Source organism: Dermacentor variabilis, chromosome 1, assembly GCF_050947875.1.
Source record: "Dermacentor variabilis isolate Ectoservices chromosome 1, ASM5094787v1, whole genome shotgun sequence".
Taxonomy (NCBI): Eukaryota; Metazoa; Arthropoda; class Arachnida; order Ixodida; family Ixodidae; genus Dermacentor; species Dermacentor variabilis.
Genome location: NC_134568.1, coordinates 62,606,101 through 62,620,902, shown reverse-complemented (window position 1 = coordinate 62,620,902; position 14,802 = coordinate 62,606,101). Strand labels below are relative to the sequence as shown.

The 14,802-nt window shown below is 45.6% G+C and overlaps 1 protein-coding gene across 1 annotated transcript in view; it reads left to right on the top strand.

Annotated features, from left to right (window-relative positions):
- GC (gamma-glutamyl carboxylase) overlaps positions 1-14,802 on the top strand; it is a 79,732-nt gene that overhangs the window by 28,854 nt on the left and 36,076 nt on the right. Inside the window, exons 4-6 of the mRNA XM_075684977.1 lie at positions 494-600; positions 3,161-3,324; positions 7,251-7,414. Of these exons, the coding sequence (XP_075541092.1) occupies positions 494-600; positions 3,161-3,324; positions 7,251-7,414 (435 nt within the window). The remainder of the gene's footprint in view (positions 1-493; positions 601-3,160; positions 3,325-7,250; positions 7,415-14,802) is intronic.

The following is a 14,802-nucleotide window of genomic DNA, read 5'->3' as shown; positions in this document are numbered from 1 at the left end:
TCGAGTGAGACCTGTTCATGCTATCCTGTGCGCGCACAACATACTTATTCAATTAATTAAATATTCTGGGATTTTATGTGCCAAAACCACGATGTAGTTATGAGGCACGCCGTCGTCAGGGACTCCGGATTAATTCTGACCACCTGGGGTTCTTTAACGTGCACTCAATGCATGTTTTTGCATGTCCCCCCATTGAAATGCGGCCGCCGCAGCCGTGATTGGTTCATTTAATTAGCAAGCGAGTGTTTACTGCAATTTATACGCCCGATAAACTACGAACCTTACTTCGTGTACTTGTCTAATACTTTGCTATTGCTATCAATGCTTCACCTTTCGGGCGACACTGTCACTTTCGATTATTACTTTTTGAATAGTGATTCACACACGCCGATAAAATAATCATATATTCTAAGCAATCATTGCTCACTCTCAACTACGCCATCGCAGAGAATCACTATATTGCAGTAACTAATGAAGCACAATACAATCGCAGGTCTTTCTCGTGTACTTCATCGCCGGGCTGAAGAAGACTGACAGGGATTGGATCGGAGGTCACTCCATGGATGGCCTGGCACGTCACTGGGTCTTTGATCTATTCAAGTACGTCCGCATGTTCTCATATCGGCAGTGTTTGCGATAGCCTGATGCAGCCTTTATCTAACGCTAAAAGGCGCTTTTTATTTCGTTTACAAGGAACGAAAGTAAGCAAATATAAATTCATGGTCAAGGCTAATCACAGTAGTTTTCTACAAATATGAGAGTGAGAGTAAATGCTTGCTAAAATTCAATGTGATGGACCATGAGGCATGAGACAGTGAATGTAGGGAGTACGCCCATCCGGTACCATCTCGCGCTGGGTGGGGGGTAGGGCCTTTCCGACGGTACGTCGATGGCATTAGGCATTAGTCCTGAATACATGACCCTTGGATAGACTCCAAGAGCACTGTCGTAATCATGCGCAGGTCCAGCGGCCTCATAGTTACCCTTAGCATATATACTTCTTGTGGTTATACATATTCAGCGTAAAACGAACTCAAGACTCATGATGTGAAAATGCAGTCATTCTCCCGGAAAAGGTGTGGTTGCGGAAGTCGTTCCCTATAGTGGACGTATCTATAGTGGACGTATCTATGGCGGATCTATATCTATAGTGGACTTTGGGAGTCGTTACGTATACCCACCGTTCAAGCTTTTACTCAGCAAGAGCCCGGACTATCTCTGGATTCTCAGTACTCTAGGTGAGCGAAAAAATAAGCGAATCATCTCGGGCAACCAGTGCACTCGAACTCGGACACTACCTTCCAGAGATAGTCTGGGCGCTTGCTGAGTAAAAGCTTGTATGGTGGGTATACGTAACGACTCCCAAAGTAGTATATACCCGTCGGTTCAGTGTCGTACGATGGCAGAAAGGATTAGGGACAGTGTCCATCCGGAGATGAGAAAGTGCTGCCAGGTGGTTTGGTGTACTCAACTGCGAAATTTTTTACCTCTTTCATCAAGCCACTGACTGACAAAAAGTTACCATTTTTCCTGGATCGGTGCACATATTAGGTCTGCGGCGTTATTGCTGTGCGCAATATGTGATATTGACTATTTTTGCATTCACATATCCTGGTCGAGTACAGGAATAATTTCACCGCGAAGCATGGGCAAGAACACTAGAGAACTGCAACCGACCGTTAATTTCGCCGCTATGTAAAACAAGATGCTTCTATCGATGCCCAAACGACGTACGTTTCATAACATTTGTTCTCCTTTTTTAATAGCATATATTTAAGACGTAGGCGTCTTGCATCAACGTCACAATCTTCTATAGTGCACATACATAGGAAAGACATGTAAATGTCAGCAGTAACATAGTAACAAGGTTCTTGAAAAGACGAGAACGAAGAAGCAATACACAACACAAGCGCTAACTTTCAATAAATTATTTATTTGAAACCGAGGCACACGTATATACATTGACGACGCCCGTATGCCATAACAAAATGCCATACGCTGAGATATAGCCATCTTTTTGCATTGATGCACGTATAAATTTCCCCAAAAGAAGAACAGTCACACTATAAAGATGTACCGTGTTTTATGGCGCAAGAGCCAACGATGGCCAAGAAGTACCCCAGTCGCACCATCAAAGCGCCTTACTAGGACATATTCAAGAATGATAATTATTTCTCTGACAAAGAGAGGGACGGAGTGATCGTGCATGCAGTGCCCAAATTTGAAATTTTCGCTGATTCTGTTATTAGTCTTGTTAGTTCGTCCCTGCGTATCAATAAAAACACGGTCTTCTGAAAAAAAAATAGAGAAACAGCTCGCCCCCACACATGCTACAATGCAAAGGCAGCCAGCCATCGCGTCCTTTGCTGCCATTATTACGGCGCCATCTTCATCTATCACTTAGGCAGCGGCTCGCCTGCCAGAGAAATACTGCTTCCCACAGGAAAGAGGTAAGTGGTACACAGCTGCTTCCCCGCAAATAGCAAAACGTGTCCCATGCTGATTATTCACAGGCGCGTGTCTTATTCAGCACTGGATTGCTAATCTTACAAATTGTTTTCAACTTGCAAGGGGTCTGAAGAATAGCAAGTTTGGACACTGATCGTGTAAGCACTGTTCCTATTTTTGGTATTCCATAAGTAGGCCTTTTTTAACGTTCCACACAGAGCACGTAGCAAGATGTCGTTTACGGAGGCGCGTAATGCATGACCTCACGCCCTCCGACTTTCTACCGTATATTACAATATACTCGTATATATGGCGGGAGCCACTGCCGACGTTAGTCTCGCAGGAGCGCAGGCATACGAATGCACGGATCCGTGCGCCACACCTCCCACCACGTCTCAGCGCCGTGTACTGTAGTGTTCAATACAATATAGAGCACCGCCTCCAGCATCATAGCGGTGCTCTCCCAATTGTCACTCCATGTACCACCTTACGTGAGCAAGACAACAGCAGAGCCTCCTCTCACGATTCCAAGCGTGTATACTATACAGTTGAAAATGCACGTGAGCGTGTTTGTTTTTCATAGCAGTGTCTCAAGAAAAGTATGAGGCACTTTTTTTTTTTGCTAAAAAGAGAGAGAGAGAGAGAGAGCATGTGTGTGTGTGATTCAACTTCATGCAGTATCAAGAGCGCTCGCTCGGGTGGCAAAATGCAGGCTGGTAATGACCGAAGAGCAGGTGGACGCGTACGTAGTCCACTGGGGTGGATTCCTGCTAGACCTGACCATGGGCTTCCTCATGATTGGCACGGCAGTGCGGCCCGTCGGAGTGCTTTTCTGCGTCCTCTTCAACACCATGAACTCCAGGATGTTCGCAATCGGTGCGTTCGCTTCGCCATCTGCAATAACTGGCACGCTTTGTTGCGGTAGTTTCCCTTAAATCTACCGGGTGTGTCAGCAAACACTTTCAAAGTTTAGTAAAGGTTGCCTGTGGCAGATAGCCCAATTCCAGTTCATGGGCTGGTCTACTCGAAGAGGCGGACACTACTTGCACAAAAAATCGAAATGCATAATCGACCAATTATCAAAATTTCACTACTTAAGTTTTAACCAGTTACTTTATGGCCCATATTGCAATTTACAAAGCCTAGCCGTGGAGTTTGCAAGGCGGATCCACTTGGGACGAATTCTCAGGATGACACCAATTTCAATATATTAATTCCCGAGCTTTGCGGAGAAATGCATTGGCGTTCCAGTTAATTTTGTGCTTGAATGCATAAAACGACATTTTATTAAGAAAGTAAATGAGACGCCAATGCATTTGTCCGCAAACTTCGGAAGTTAATATCTCGAAACTGGTGTCATCCTGAGAATTCGTTCCAAGTGGATCCGCCTTGCAAACTCCACGGCTAGAATTTGTAATTGCAATATGGGCCATGAAGTTTTTAGTTAAAAACTTAAGTAATGAAATTTTGATAATTAGTCGATTATGCATTTCAACTGTTTGTGAAAGTACTGTCCGCCTCTTCGAGTAGACCAGTTCCTGAACTTGAATTGTGCTATCTGCCACAAGCAACCTATAAGAATTTTCGAAAGTGTTCGCTGAAACACCCTGTATACAAGTGATCTCGCCAGAAGCAAGTGTATACGTGCAACTGGACCGTGGTTGCGCTTTTTATGACTGACTATGCGGGCTGCAGCGAATACTTACATAATACTAAGGGCAATGAATGGTTAGCCGGCAGTAGCAGTAGATTATAGCAATAGAAGCTGGGGGGGGGGGCACCGAGTTTCGGTCCCTAGATGGGGAATACATCTGGGCCACCGATTGTGCACCCATACATTTCAGTGCCTGGACGGATATTTTAACTCTAACGAACAGTGAACTCGGGCTGTCGGTGTCACATCTTACCCCGTTTCGGGCACATGCACTTGGAGGTCCAACGAATGAACGCGCTCTACGAATATACTAGCTGAGGCGTTCGAAAATACTGACAATAGGAAAAGCAAGATAAGTGAATCGTTTAATCGCGTTTCTTTTCTTAGCGCAATGCGGACATTATAAAATGCAATGAATTATTTATTCACCTAATCAGATGCCCTGTACAAAATATTAAATAGCTCATTTAGGCGGCATGAGCTAAATTAAAGCTGTATTCCCTCTTGAACAAAGTAAATAACCTTATTAAGATTTTTTTCATAACGCGCTGCCACTGGTTCCAAGGTTTGTGAGGTCCCTCTCGTTTAACCTACAACACCAAGTGAGCGCACAAACAGGACTGGTTCCACACCTACGACGGACGCCCCTGGCTAATTTATACTCAGGAGGCAAACACCTCAATTCGATTTAAGCGCTAAGCTTAAACTCGGGATTAAGGCCTACGAATTATTTATTATTTACTTATTGGATATATCCGCTGGGCGCCACGTCGGCCAGTGTTCTTACGATAATCTACAAGGTATGTTAAATTTATTCGGGTTGAATATTATAGGGGTGCTTGCTTAAAGGGCCTTTCACCAGGCCTTATAGCAAATTTTGGTTATACGCTGGAAGTTGTAACGTTCCCTATAAGGAGTGTACTACCGCAATAATTTTTCAAATTAGTTCATTAATAGCAGCGACAGAAATATTTGAAGTGCCGCGAACCCATAATTTCAGGAGGCGAGCTTCACCGCCGATATAGACACTCTCTCCACTTTCCCCCGTCTAGGTTCCACCAAAGTACCTAGATAGGCTTTTGACAAGTAGCGACAAGTTCCTCCTCTCCTACCACGCTTTCCCTTGCGGCCCGCGTCGGCCGCCATGTTCTTCGTAACGCGCTTTTTCTTCCTACCGCATTTCTTTTCCCGCGCCTTTTTCTTCATAATGCGCATTTCGGTGGTGGCGGCGGCGGCTGCTGCGGCTGCTGCAGCAGCAGGCAGCAATAAGCTTCCGAAAAGGTACGCTGACTTTCATCAAACAGCGACAGATATACAGAAGTCACCTTCGCTGAAAATCTGTAACCGACGCAAGTGCTCAAGCAAGAAAACGAGCGTGCCAGCGCCGTCGAACTCAGCAGCTGGGCTGGCCCAGGAAGAACATGGCGGACGGAAGCAGCTCACAGCCGGAAGTGGGCGCTGTCCAATAAGGTGCGTCGGCGGCGCCGCAAACGTTTTCGGTAGTTAGATTTTTTTTTAGAAAAGCTCATAAAGGGGCTTTAGGTTCCACGAACTAAATTCGTTCCCTGTGTTCTCTCATACCGGAACCGGAGGATCAGTGACAGATGCGTCACGGGCCCCGCCTTCTCTCTCTCTTTCTCTCTCTCTCTCTCTCTCTCTCTCTCTCTCTCTATCGAGCGCGTTTTCGGTGAGTGGCGCACTTCCGGTGACGGTCTCGCGCGCGAGCTGTTGCGTTTGCCTCGTTTCGCGCAGCGGAGGATTTTGCGCGCTCAGCACGAGAACACCTGATTAGCAGTATAAGTCACTGCCGCAGTAAGGAGCACTAAGGCAGACGCAAGCATCTCAAAGAACTCGATCGCGCATTGAAACCCGGTAGAAAATGGCAGATAGTTTCGTTTTCTGCGCCCACGACTGCACGACGTGGGTACAAGCAGAGGAAACGGAAGTGCGTCCCCCTTCCTACGGCACGGAGTAAAACAAAGACTTGCAGACATTCGTTATGTAGGTTCTATAGTATTTCTCTAAATGTTAAATCCTCTATTGAAGGAACAGATCAAGCAAATAACTGATGTTCCCTTGAATAATTCTCGAAGTCACGTTTCACTGTGAGTGACGTCAGAGCACTGCAATCTGCGTAGGCGCACTTGTGCGATTTACGCCGACTCTCCAGCTGGGAGCGCGGCGTCCGCGAGGAGAAGGGCCTGAGGCGTTCGGTCTGAAATTTCAGCTCCTTTTGCCGCGCGACTGGCCGCTCAAGCCACTTTGCGTGCGTTCGCGGACTTCTTTCACGCTCGGAAGAACATTTTGATGTAACACGTATTGAGCAACAGAAAGCTGTATCGGGAATTTTTCATGTTACTGTACAATTTTCTCATTGACACTTTTCATCTAATTATAATACTTTAGAAGTTTATTCTTTAATTAAGCCTAATTACGTAATTAGGCGGAATGCAAAAAATAATCAGAATATCTCCAAGCGACGGCAAAAACATTACCTTGGTTCTGTCCAGCTACGTGGTAATTTGCATATTTTTAAATCTTGGTGGCTGATAGTTGGGACACCCTGTATACGAGTATAGCGATACCAGGGGTGAATTTCACAAAGCTTTTCATTCGTAAGTGCTTTTTGTCATTGGCTGGCCATCTTTGCAAATCATATGCCCGCCACCATGATTGGCTAGAATCGGCTCTTAGAAACGGTTATAGCGAAATAACATTTATGTGAATTCGGGCCCAAGTTTCTAACTATAGTAAATACTACCTGGTTAACGTTATATGTAGTAGATTTTTATAACTTAATCAATTCTTATAACGACCGCCTCTGTAGCTCAGGCACACCTGCGCACGAAATAACGTTGTCAGGGATCTAATTACACAAGTGCGTCGGTATAACGACGCGTAGCATCCCTGTGCAAAAAAAGAAAGAAAGATAGAACAGGTTTGTCGTGTGTAGCTGACAAGACAAATAACAATTTCTGTCTATTTATCTCGACAACGTAGAATCACCGCCGCGGCATACCTAAAAGCAAAATTATTTCATTTTCAGATTTTACTTTTTATTTTTTTCAAAACCTTACTGTAAAGGGCGAATCGACGTTTTGTTCCTCACGCTGGGCGTCGCGACGTTAAAGAAATCTTCCCATTTCAGGAATGTTCCCGTACGTGATGATTGTGCTCACGACCATATTCTTCGACTATTCATGGCCCAAGAAAGTCGCAGCCGTGTTGCCGCTGTGCATCAGGAATATGCTGCCGGATCTCTCCGCGTCTCGGCCCGACTTCAGCCGCTGTTGGTACCCTGGTCGATGCAAGGTAAGCCACAAGTAGCTGGATGCTTTGACGGCTCAGCGTCACCACGTGTACGTTCGTGTACGGACGTGTACGTAACAAAAGTGAAAGAGCACAGCCCAAATTTTTGCCTTGGGTATCGCTCAATAGTCGTGAAAGGTTAAAACCACAGCGTAACCTGGAAGTGCACAGCACTCGTTACGTTGTCCCTGAGCTGTGATAGTGCCAACAGGTATAACGGATGTCGTTCGGTCATCAATGTTTGCTTCACAAAACTTTCACCATGTTGGAGAGCACTGCACAACGCAAGTGCTTTCACATGATGTCCGCATGCAGCCCGTTCCTGCGGCGGAGTGTGAGAGCAGCGTTATGCGATTGCGGTCGCTCCGATGTTGCCGCGCATGCAAATGCCGCGAGCGCTGTAGCGCGCAAACCGCCGGCATTTCCCGCTTCGAGGATATGCCGCACCACAACTGCCGTAGACAGCCAGCGAGGCCAACGAGAAAAGAAAACGAAAGAAAATGACAACAGCGAAAAAAAAATCCGATCTCCACCCCCCCCTCCCTCTTTAAGGACTGATAATTCAAAAAGCAAGCGTATGCTCCCCTCCAGGGACAGTTTCATATAATTACGTGAGCGTCCTGTACTACTTGCTTACATAATGCCTCTATGACTGCTGGTATCTCGACTGAATCAAATGCCTTTTCGTAATCTATGAAAGGCATATAGAGAGGCTGATTGTACTCGGCGGATTACTCAATTACCTGATTGATGACATGGATGTGATCCATTTTAGAGCATGGCCTGTGTCCGCCAACTCAGAAGCCGTGTTGCCGCAGCAAGACTTATTGCCGTCGGACTTCGAACCGTATGACATACCCGAAGTTCCAATCTGGACGATGGCAAAGCCAACGGTGAGACTCTCAATTCCTGGAATAACGAAGAAGTCGAAGATGCCGCTTGCTGGGCTCAAGCATTTCGCGCTATCATACATTGCTTCCATGTATGGATATTACGAACATGTTTTTACAGATGGTTCTGTGACACAGACCTCTTCCGCGGCGGCCTACACGGTGCCAGGAATGGGGGTCGCACAACGGTTCAAGATAGGACACAGGACGTCGTCTACAGCAGCTGAGTTGACCGGAGTTCGAGAAGCAGTTCGCTGCATACTGCAACAGAGACTCGAGAAGTGGACAGTGTTCTGTGACTCAAAACGAGCACTGCAACTCATCAGCAATTATATGAGTGACAGAACCGCATATAGTCCTCTGGTTTATGACATCGTGTCTCTGCTTGCTGAGGCGTCTCATTCCGGGCATACCATCGTGCTGCAGTGGATTCCTGGCCATTGTGGAATAGCTGGAAACTAACAGGCTGACGCGGAAGCAAAAAAGGCGCACACTGATGGAACTATTTTAAAAATTCATTTTTCCCGGTACGACATTAACGCCTTGCTCCATACCTCCCTTAGAACTTCTACGGCGCGACATTGGGACAACCCCGAACATCGACACGAGCGCCTCCATAGACTTGACGCTGGATTACGATTCCGGCTTCCGCTTCGGTTGCGGAGAAGCCAGGAAACACTCATTCATCGATTACGGCTGGGTGTGGCATACACCCACCGATACCTTCACAACATTGGACAAGCACGGGAGCCTGAAAGTAGCGTCTGTCACAATCTCGAGACAACAGCTCACGTACTTTGCGTGTGCCCTCAATATGCGGCCGAACGAAGGACACTCAAATCTACAGTTGACAGCTTGGACTCCCGCCCCTTTTTAGAAGAAAAGCTTTTGGGCGCGTGGAGGAGTGTTCACTGTGCCCAACGTGCCATAAAATCACTTTTGAACTTTTTAAGTGAGACTGGTTTAGACGATCGCCTCTAGAAGCTGTGAGACGTGCAGTCAGTGCAAAATGTGTTTGCGCAATAACTCTTTGTGACAAGATCACTTTTTGTATGGACAAGATTACTCTTACGTGTATTGCGTCTACAGTGCGCATCCGCATATTGGACAACGTGTATATAGCATCTCATTGTACCATAACATAATCACCAGCCACGTACCTTTCCCTCTATTTCCCACTTGCCAATTCCCCATTGAGGAGTAGCAGGCTAGAGACACGCTCTCCAGGCCGACCTCTACTCCTTTCTCTTCATTAAAATCTACTCCCTCCCCTTCCTGAAACCTGCCTGCTCTCTTGTTTGACTAAAGCCCAGTGTTGCCCTTACTTTGGAAAATTTTGGAAAATATTTTATATAATACTGGTAGTAAGCTAATGGGCCTATAATTTTTCAATTCTTTAATGTCTCCCTTTTTGTGGATTAGTATAATGTTTGCATTCTTTCAGTTTTCTGAGACCCTCGCAGTCGACAGACATTTCGTATAAAGAGCCGCCAGTTTTCCAAGCATTATGTCTCCTCTACCTTTGATTAAATCGACTGTTATTCCATCTTCTCCTGCCGCTCTTCCCCGTTTCATGTCTTGCAAGGCCCTTCTGGCCTCATCGCTAGTTATAGGAATAGTTTCTCTATCCTTTTCATTACTTTTTCAAATGGAGTTGTCCTGAGTCCTCTGGGTATTGTACAGGTCAGTATAGAATTCTTCAACTGATGTTACTCTACCTTCGAGATTGCTGATGATATTAGCCTGCTAATATTCAAGTGCATACATCTTGGTTTGTCCTATGGCAAACTTCCTTCTTACTGATTTCAGGCTGCGTCGATTTCTTACGGCTTCTTAAGTCTTTCTCACGTTATAATTTGGAACATCACTTACCTTCGCCTTGTTGATCAGTTTTGACAGTTCCGCGAATTCTATCTGATCTCTTGAGTTGGACACTTACATTCATTATCGTTTCTTTATTAGGTCCTTTGTTGCTTGGGAGAGCTTGCCTATACTGGTTGCCTTGGTGCCTTGCCTCCCACTTAGATTGCTGCCTCTGAAGCCAGCCTAGTTACGGTTTCATTCATTACCTCTATGTCATCTTCATCTTTCTGTTCTAAGGCTGCAAATTTGTTTGAAAGTGCCAACCTGAATTAGTCTGCTTTTACCCTTAACATGTCTAGGTTGGCCTGATTCTTCATGACCAATTTTACCTTGTCTCTCTTCAAATTGAGGTGAATCCTAGCCCTCACTAACCTATGATCACTGCATTTTACCCTACCTAATACTTCTACATCCCGTACTATGCTGGCAACGGCAGAAAGTATGAGACCAATTTCATTTCTTCTTTCTTTCGCCATTAGGGCTTGTCCAGGTCCACTTTCTGTTGCTACGCTTCCTGAAAAAGGTGTTCATTATTCGCAGCTTATTCCTTTCCGCGAATTCTACCAACATCTCTCCTCAAGTGTTCCTAGCATCCACGCCGTAGTTGCCAATTGCTTGTTCACCACCCTGCTTTTTCTGCGCTTTCGCATTGAAGTCGCCCATGACTACAGTATGCTGCGTTTGCACTTTTCGCATCGCTAATCCAACATCTTCATCAAGCTATTCTATTTCTCCATCATCAGAGGTTGGAGCGTAGGTTTGTACTACCTTTATTCCATACCTCCTATTTAGCTTCATTACGACTACTGCTACCCTCTCATAATGCTGTAGAATTCGTCAGTGTTGCCCGCTATGACCTTGTGGATTAGGAATCCTACTCTAAACTGCTCCTTGTCCTCTATAGCGGAGGACGTGGCCATTTGACAGCACTGTATAAGCTTCAACAGTTCTTCTAACCTGACTAAGGCCAATGATATCCCAAACAATGCCCGATAGTTCCTCAACGAGTCCTGCTAGGCTAGCTTCACTCGAGAAGGTCCGGGTGTTAAACGTTGCAAGGGTCAGTTTCCATTAGCGGCCTGTCCGGGTCCAGAGATTCTTAGCACCCTCTGCTGCGTTACAGGTCTGACCGCCGCCTTGGTCAGGTGTTCCGCGGCTGCTGGGGACTGAGGGCCATTGGGTAATTGAGTGAGCCATTTGGGACGGAGTGGCGTAATGCTGCACCAGGCAGGCCAATTCCTGTTCTGGTGAGGGATAGTCTTGTTGAAGCTTAGTGGGTCTTTCTAATTTTGTTGTACCTAGATTATTATAAAATATGAAGACGCCAAATAAACAGACATACACAAGAGAAGAGAACGGGACAGGGCGCCCTGTACAGGCGCCCTGTCTCGTTCTCTTCTCTTGCGTGTGTGTGTTTATTTGGCGTCTTCATATTTTGTAATGAACAGCTACCAACTAGCCCAACAAGAAGTGCTTTTGAGTACCTAGATTAGTATAGCCCCACTTGCTCTCGGCGTTTTTGCCGGTGTCAGGCGCCACTCCAAGCCTGGAGATGTAGTGTTCACATACAGGGTGTCCCAACAATCATGCATTAAGAATTTAAAAAAGAGCAATTGCGTTACTTGAATAAAACCTAGTGCACATATTTTCCAGTACAATGGGGTAGCCGCCAGTACTTTTCTCGTTACTGAGATTTATTGAAGTAATTGCAATTAATTATCTAACTAGAGAAGTACGGTCCTAATTTTCGAAGTGTCAATGCGGCATTTGTAGGCACCCCAAAATGACATATAACTGCAGTGTTTTCAGCGACGTACTAATTGCGTGCGATTTTTTCCGACTGGCAAATAAACCTCACCAAATATGAAAAATAATACGTGACTGTGCTCCACCCGTATTATAAAGCAAAGCCCAAAAATAAGCTGATTGAAAGCAACTGCATTGTCTGTTGCAAACTCGAAGAGACAGCGCACCACATTGATAATGGTACGGAAGGAGCACCAATAGCAGGTTTCGCGGCTTTGCAGCTATTCCTTCCTCTCTACGTCACACTTATAATCCGTCTCTCAAGGCCGACTGATCACATAGATAAGAAAGGTCCCTAGATAACGCGGCCGAAGCGCCACTCCGATCACACACGAAACGCGAAAAGCAATGTAATAGGCATATCATTATTCAAAATCCCGGCTTTGCTCTCACCCCATTGGCAGAGTGCGCGCGCAGCTATATTTCGCGCCAGAAACTTGCTTAAGATCAAAGCCAAATTAAAGTGACGGTTTTAGTTTCTATGAGATTGTATAGGCGCTGCGGAAACAAGTTCATGGCATCAAATAAAAGCGAAATAAACAGACCGGGAAGTCACCCACGTGTTGAGAAAAGGCAAAACCGATGCGTTCAAGGAAGTAAATAACCACTTCTAAATGAGCTGAATTGGCAATCAGGACGCCTGCACAATAAACAAACAAAAGATATGCATCACATTTCAGTGTGTTCTTATTATCTATGAATTTGTAAGCGCCGTTGAACACCAGCTGCAGCCTAGAGGACGAGTTCGAATAGGTTTCCTTCTGCAACTGCGCAGTACTGAGTCCTTTTTATTACATCTTCAGACGATTCTAGACGATTTTAGAAATCTAGACGATTCTGAAGGTCCATATCTTCCAAGCATTGGTGCTGATTAAGGTGGTACGGGTGAAAGCCCGTCAAAATCCTCCAAACTGATGACTTGGAAATTGGTACCTGGGCGGCCACGTTCCGAACGCTAGCATGAGGGCTTGAGGCCATAAATGCTAGAACATCCGTGCATAGGCTAGGACTCAAAGATGGAGTCCTCCACCGCTGTTTATAGAAGGTGCCGGTTTGTCTCAGGTTTTCATCATTTCTTATATAGTCGACGCGTTTGGTCTACCGCCACACTTCCATGACTGATATATATATATATATATATATTTGAGCCCTTCCTCTAGTTGTCATTTGCAGCTCCCAAGGCAAGGATCTTCTGCTCATTAGAGAAAGACATGTGACTGGGAAGAAACAAGACGCACCTTTAAACATTTGCACTGATGTTGTCAATTCGCTTTTGTGCTGAAAAAAGAGCCGGCCGTGCGCTATTGCCGTGCGTTATCTGCGCTAAGACAACAGCTATCACAGATTGTTTCCAATTAACACCAAACGTGATGCGTTACTTCGGCCGAAGTGCCGCAGATAAGGCACCAGCTCGATCACGATTTACAGCGAAGCTGTATATTTTCATTTCATTTCATTTATTGAAGCCTTAAAGGCCCGGAGCCGATTCGTCCGTCTGTCCGTCTGTCGCTTGTATGCCGAAAACTCCGCCGGCGCAACCTCATTCGAATGCACGAAAAATAAAGCGAAAGAGAGGCGCGCGATTGGCTGCGCCAGAAATGACGTCGTTGTTCTCCGTCGCAACCGAGCGGGCGCGGAGCAGTTTCTATCCCGCTCCAAGATGGGTAGGCCCCGCGTCATACATACTCCTGAGGAGCAGGCTGCTTTCGATCAGCAACGGCGCGAGCAGAACCGGGAACGAGCTCGTCTACGCCGTCCCGATGCTGCAGCCAGGGCACAAGAACAGGCTCGTGCAGCCGAGCGCAAGCAGCAACTGCGTACCGAGGATCTGGAAGCCTACCAAGCCGTCGTTTAATGAACCGTCGGGATTAATCCAGTGATAAACACTGGGGTGGCACGTTTCAGCTTCGCTGGTTAACCATCTGTACGGAGTGCTTGGTCGGTGATTTTTTTCTTTATTTCCTTCATTTCATTCTGGCTAACTCAGAAGGAGCCTGTTCAGCGCTGCTTTGTTATGCGGGTGGGAGCGCATTCACGTGGTATTCGCCATATTTCGCGTGGTTTATTTATCAGTCGGAAAACGTTAGTACGCAATTAGTACGTCCCTGAAAATACCACAGTTAGATGTGCCTTGGCTGTGCCTACAAATGCCCAATTGACATTTTGATAATTATGACAGTACGTCTCGATTTTAATTATTATATATATTTACCTAACGAAATCTCAGTAACGAAAGAATTACTGGCCGCGACTCCACTGTACTGGAAACAATAGGCACTAGATTTTCTTCGAGTAACACATTCCTTTTTTTCTAAATCTTGGTGCATGATAGTTCATTGGAACACGCTGCATATATTTGTGACCTTTGCATGCAAGTGACGATGTTTCCACCCCTAATAAATGTTGTAAATTTTTGAAAGTTTCTTTTTTTTTAATGAGTCGCTAGCTTTGCTTAGTGCAAAGAGAAGCGATACTAAGACAGATATCATCCATGTTCATTTCACACGCCGTTGACAAAAGACTCTGCCGAAGGGGGTCACTAAAGTCGGCAGGTTTCTTTCAGGGTAAAAAAAAAAGCCCGCAGAGTAAAAGTCGAAAGGTAATGGCATCACAATTGCCGGACTGCATTGGTTCGCTGCCGTTGTAGATTTACACATGCGTGTGCAAGAACATGAGTGTGCATTTGGACATGCGGGTGAGATTGGAGGTCGAGATAGAAATGGTTCACGTTATTAACTGCCGTAAAAATAACATACCGTATTGTTCAATAATGTTGCTTGCCTGGTGTAGTAAATTGTATTTCTGCAAAGACATGCCTATGCGTTTTACTGT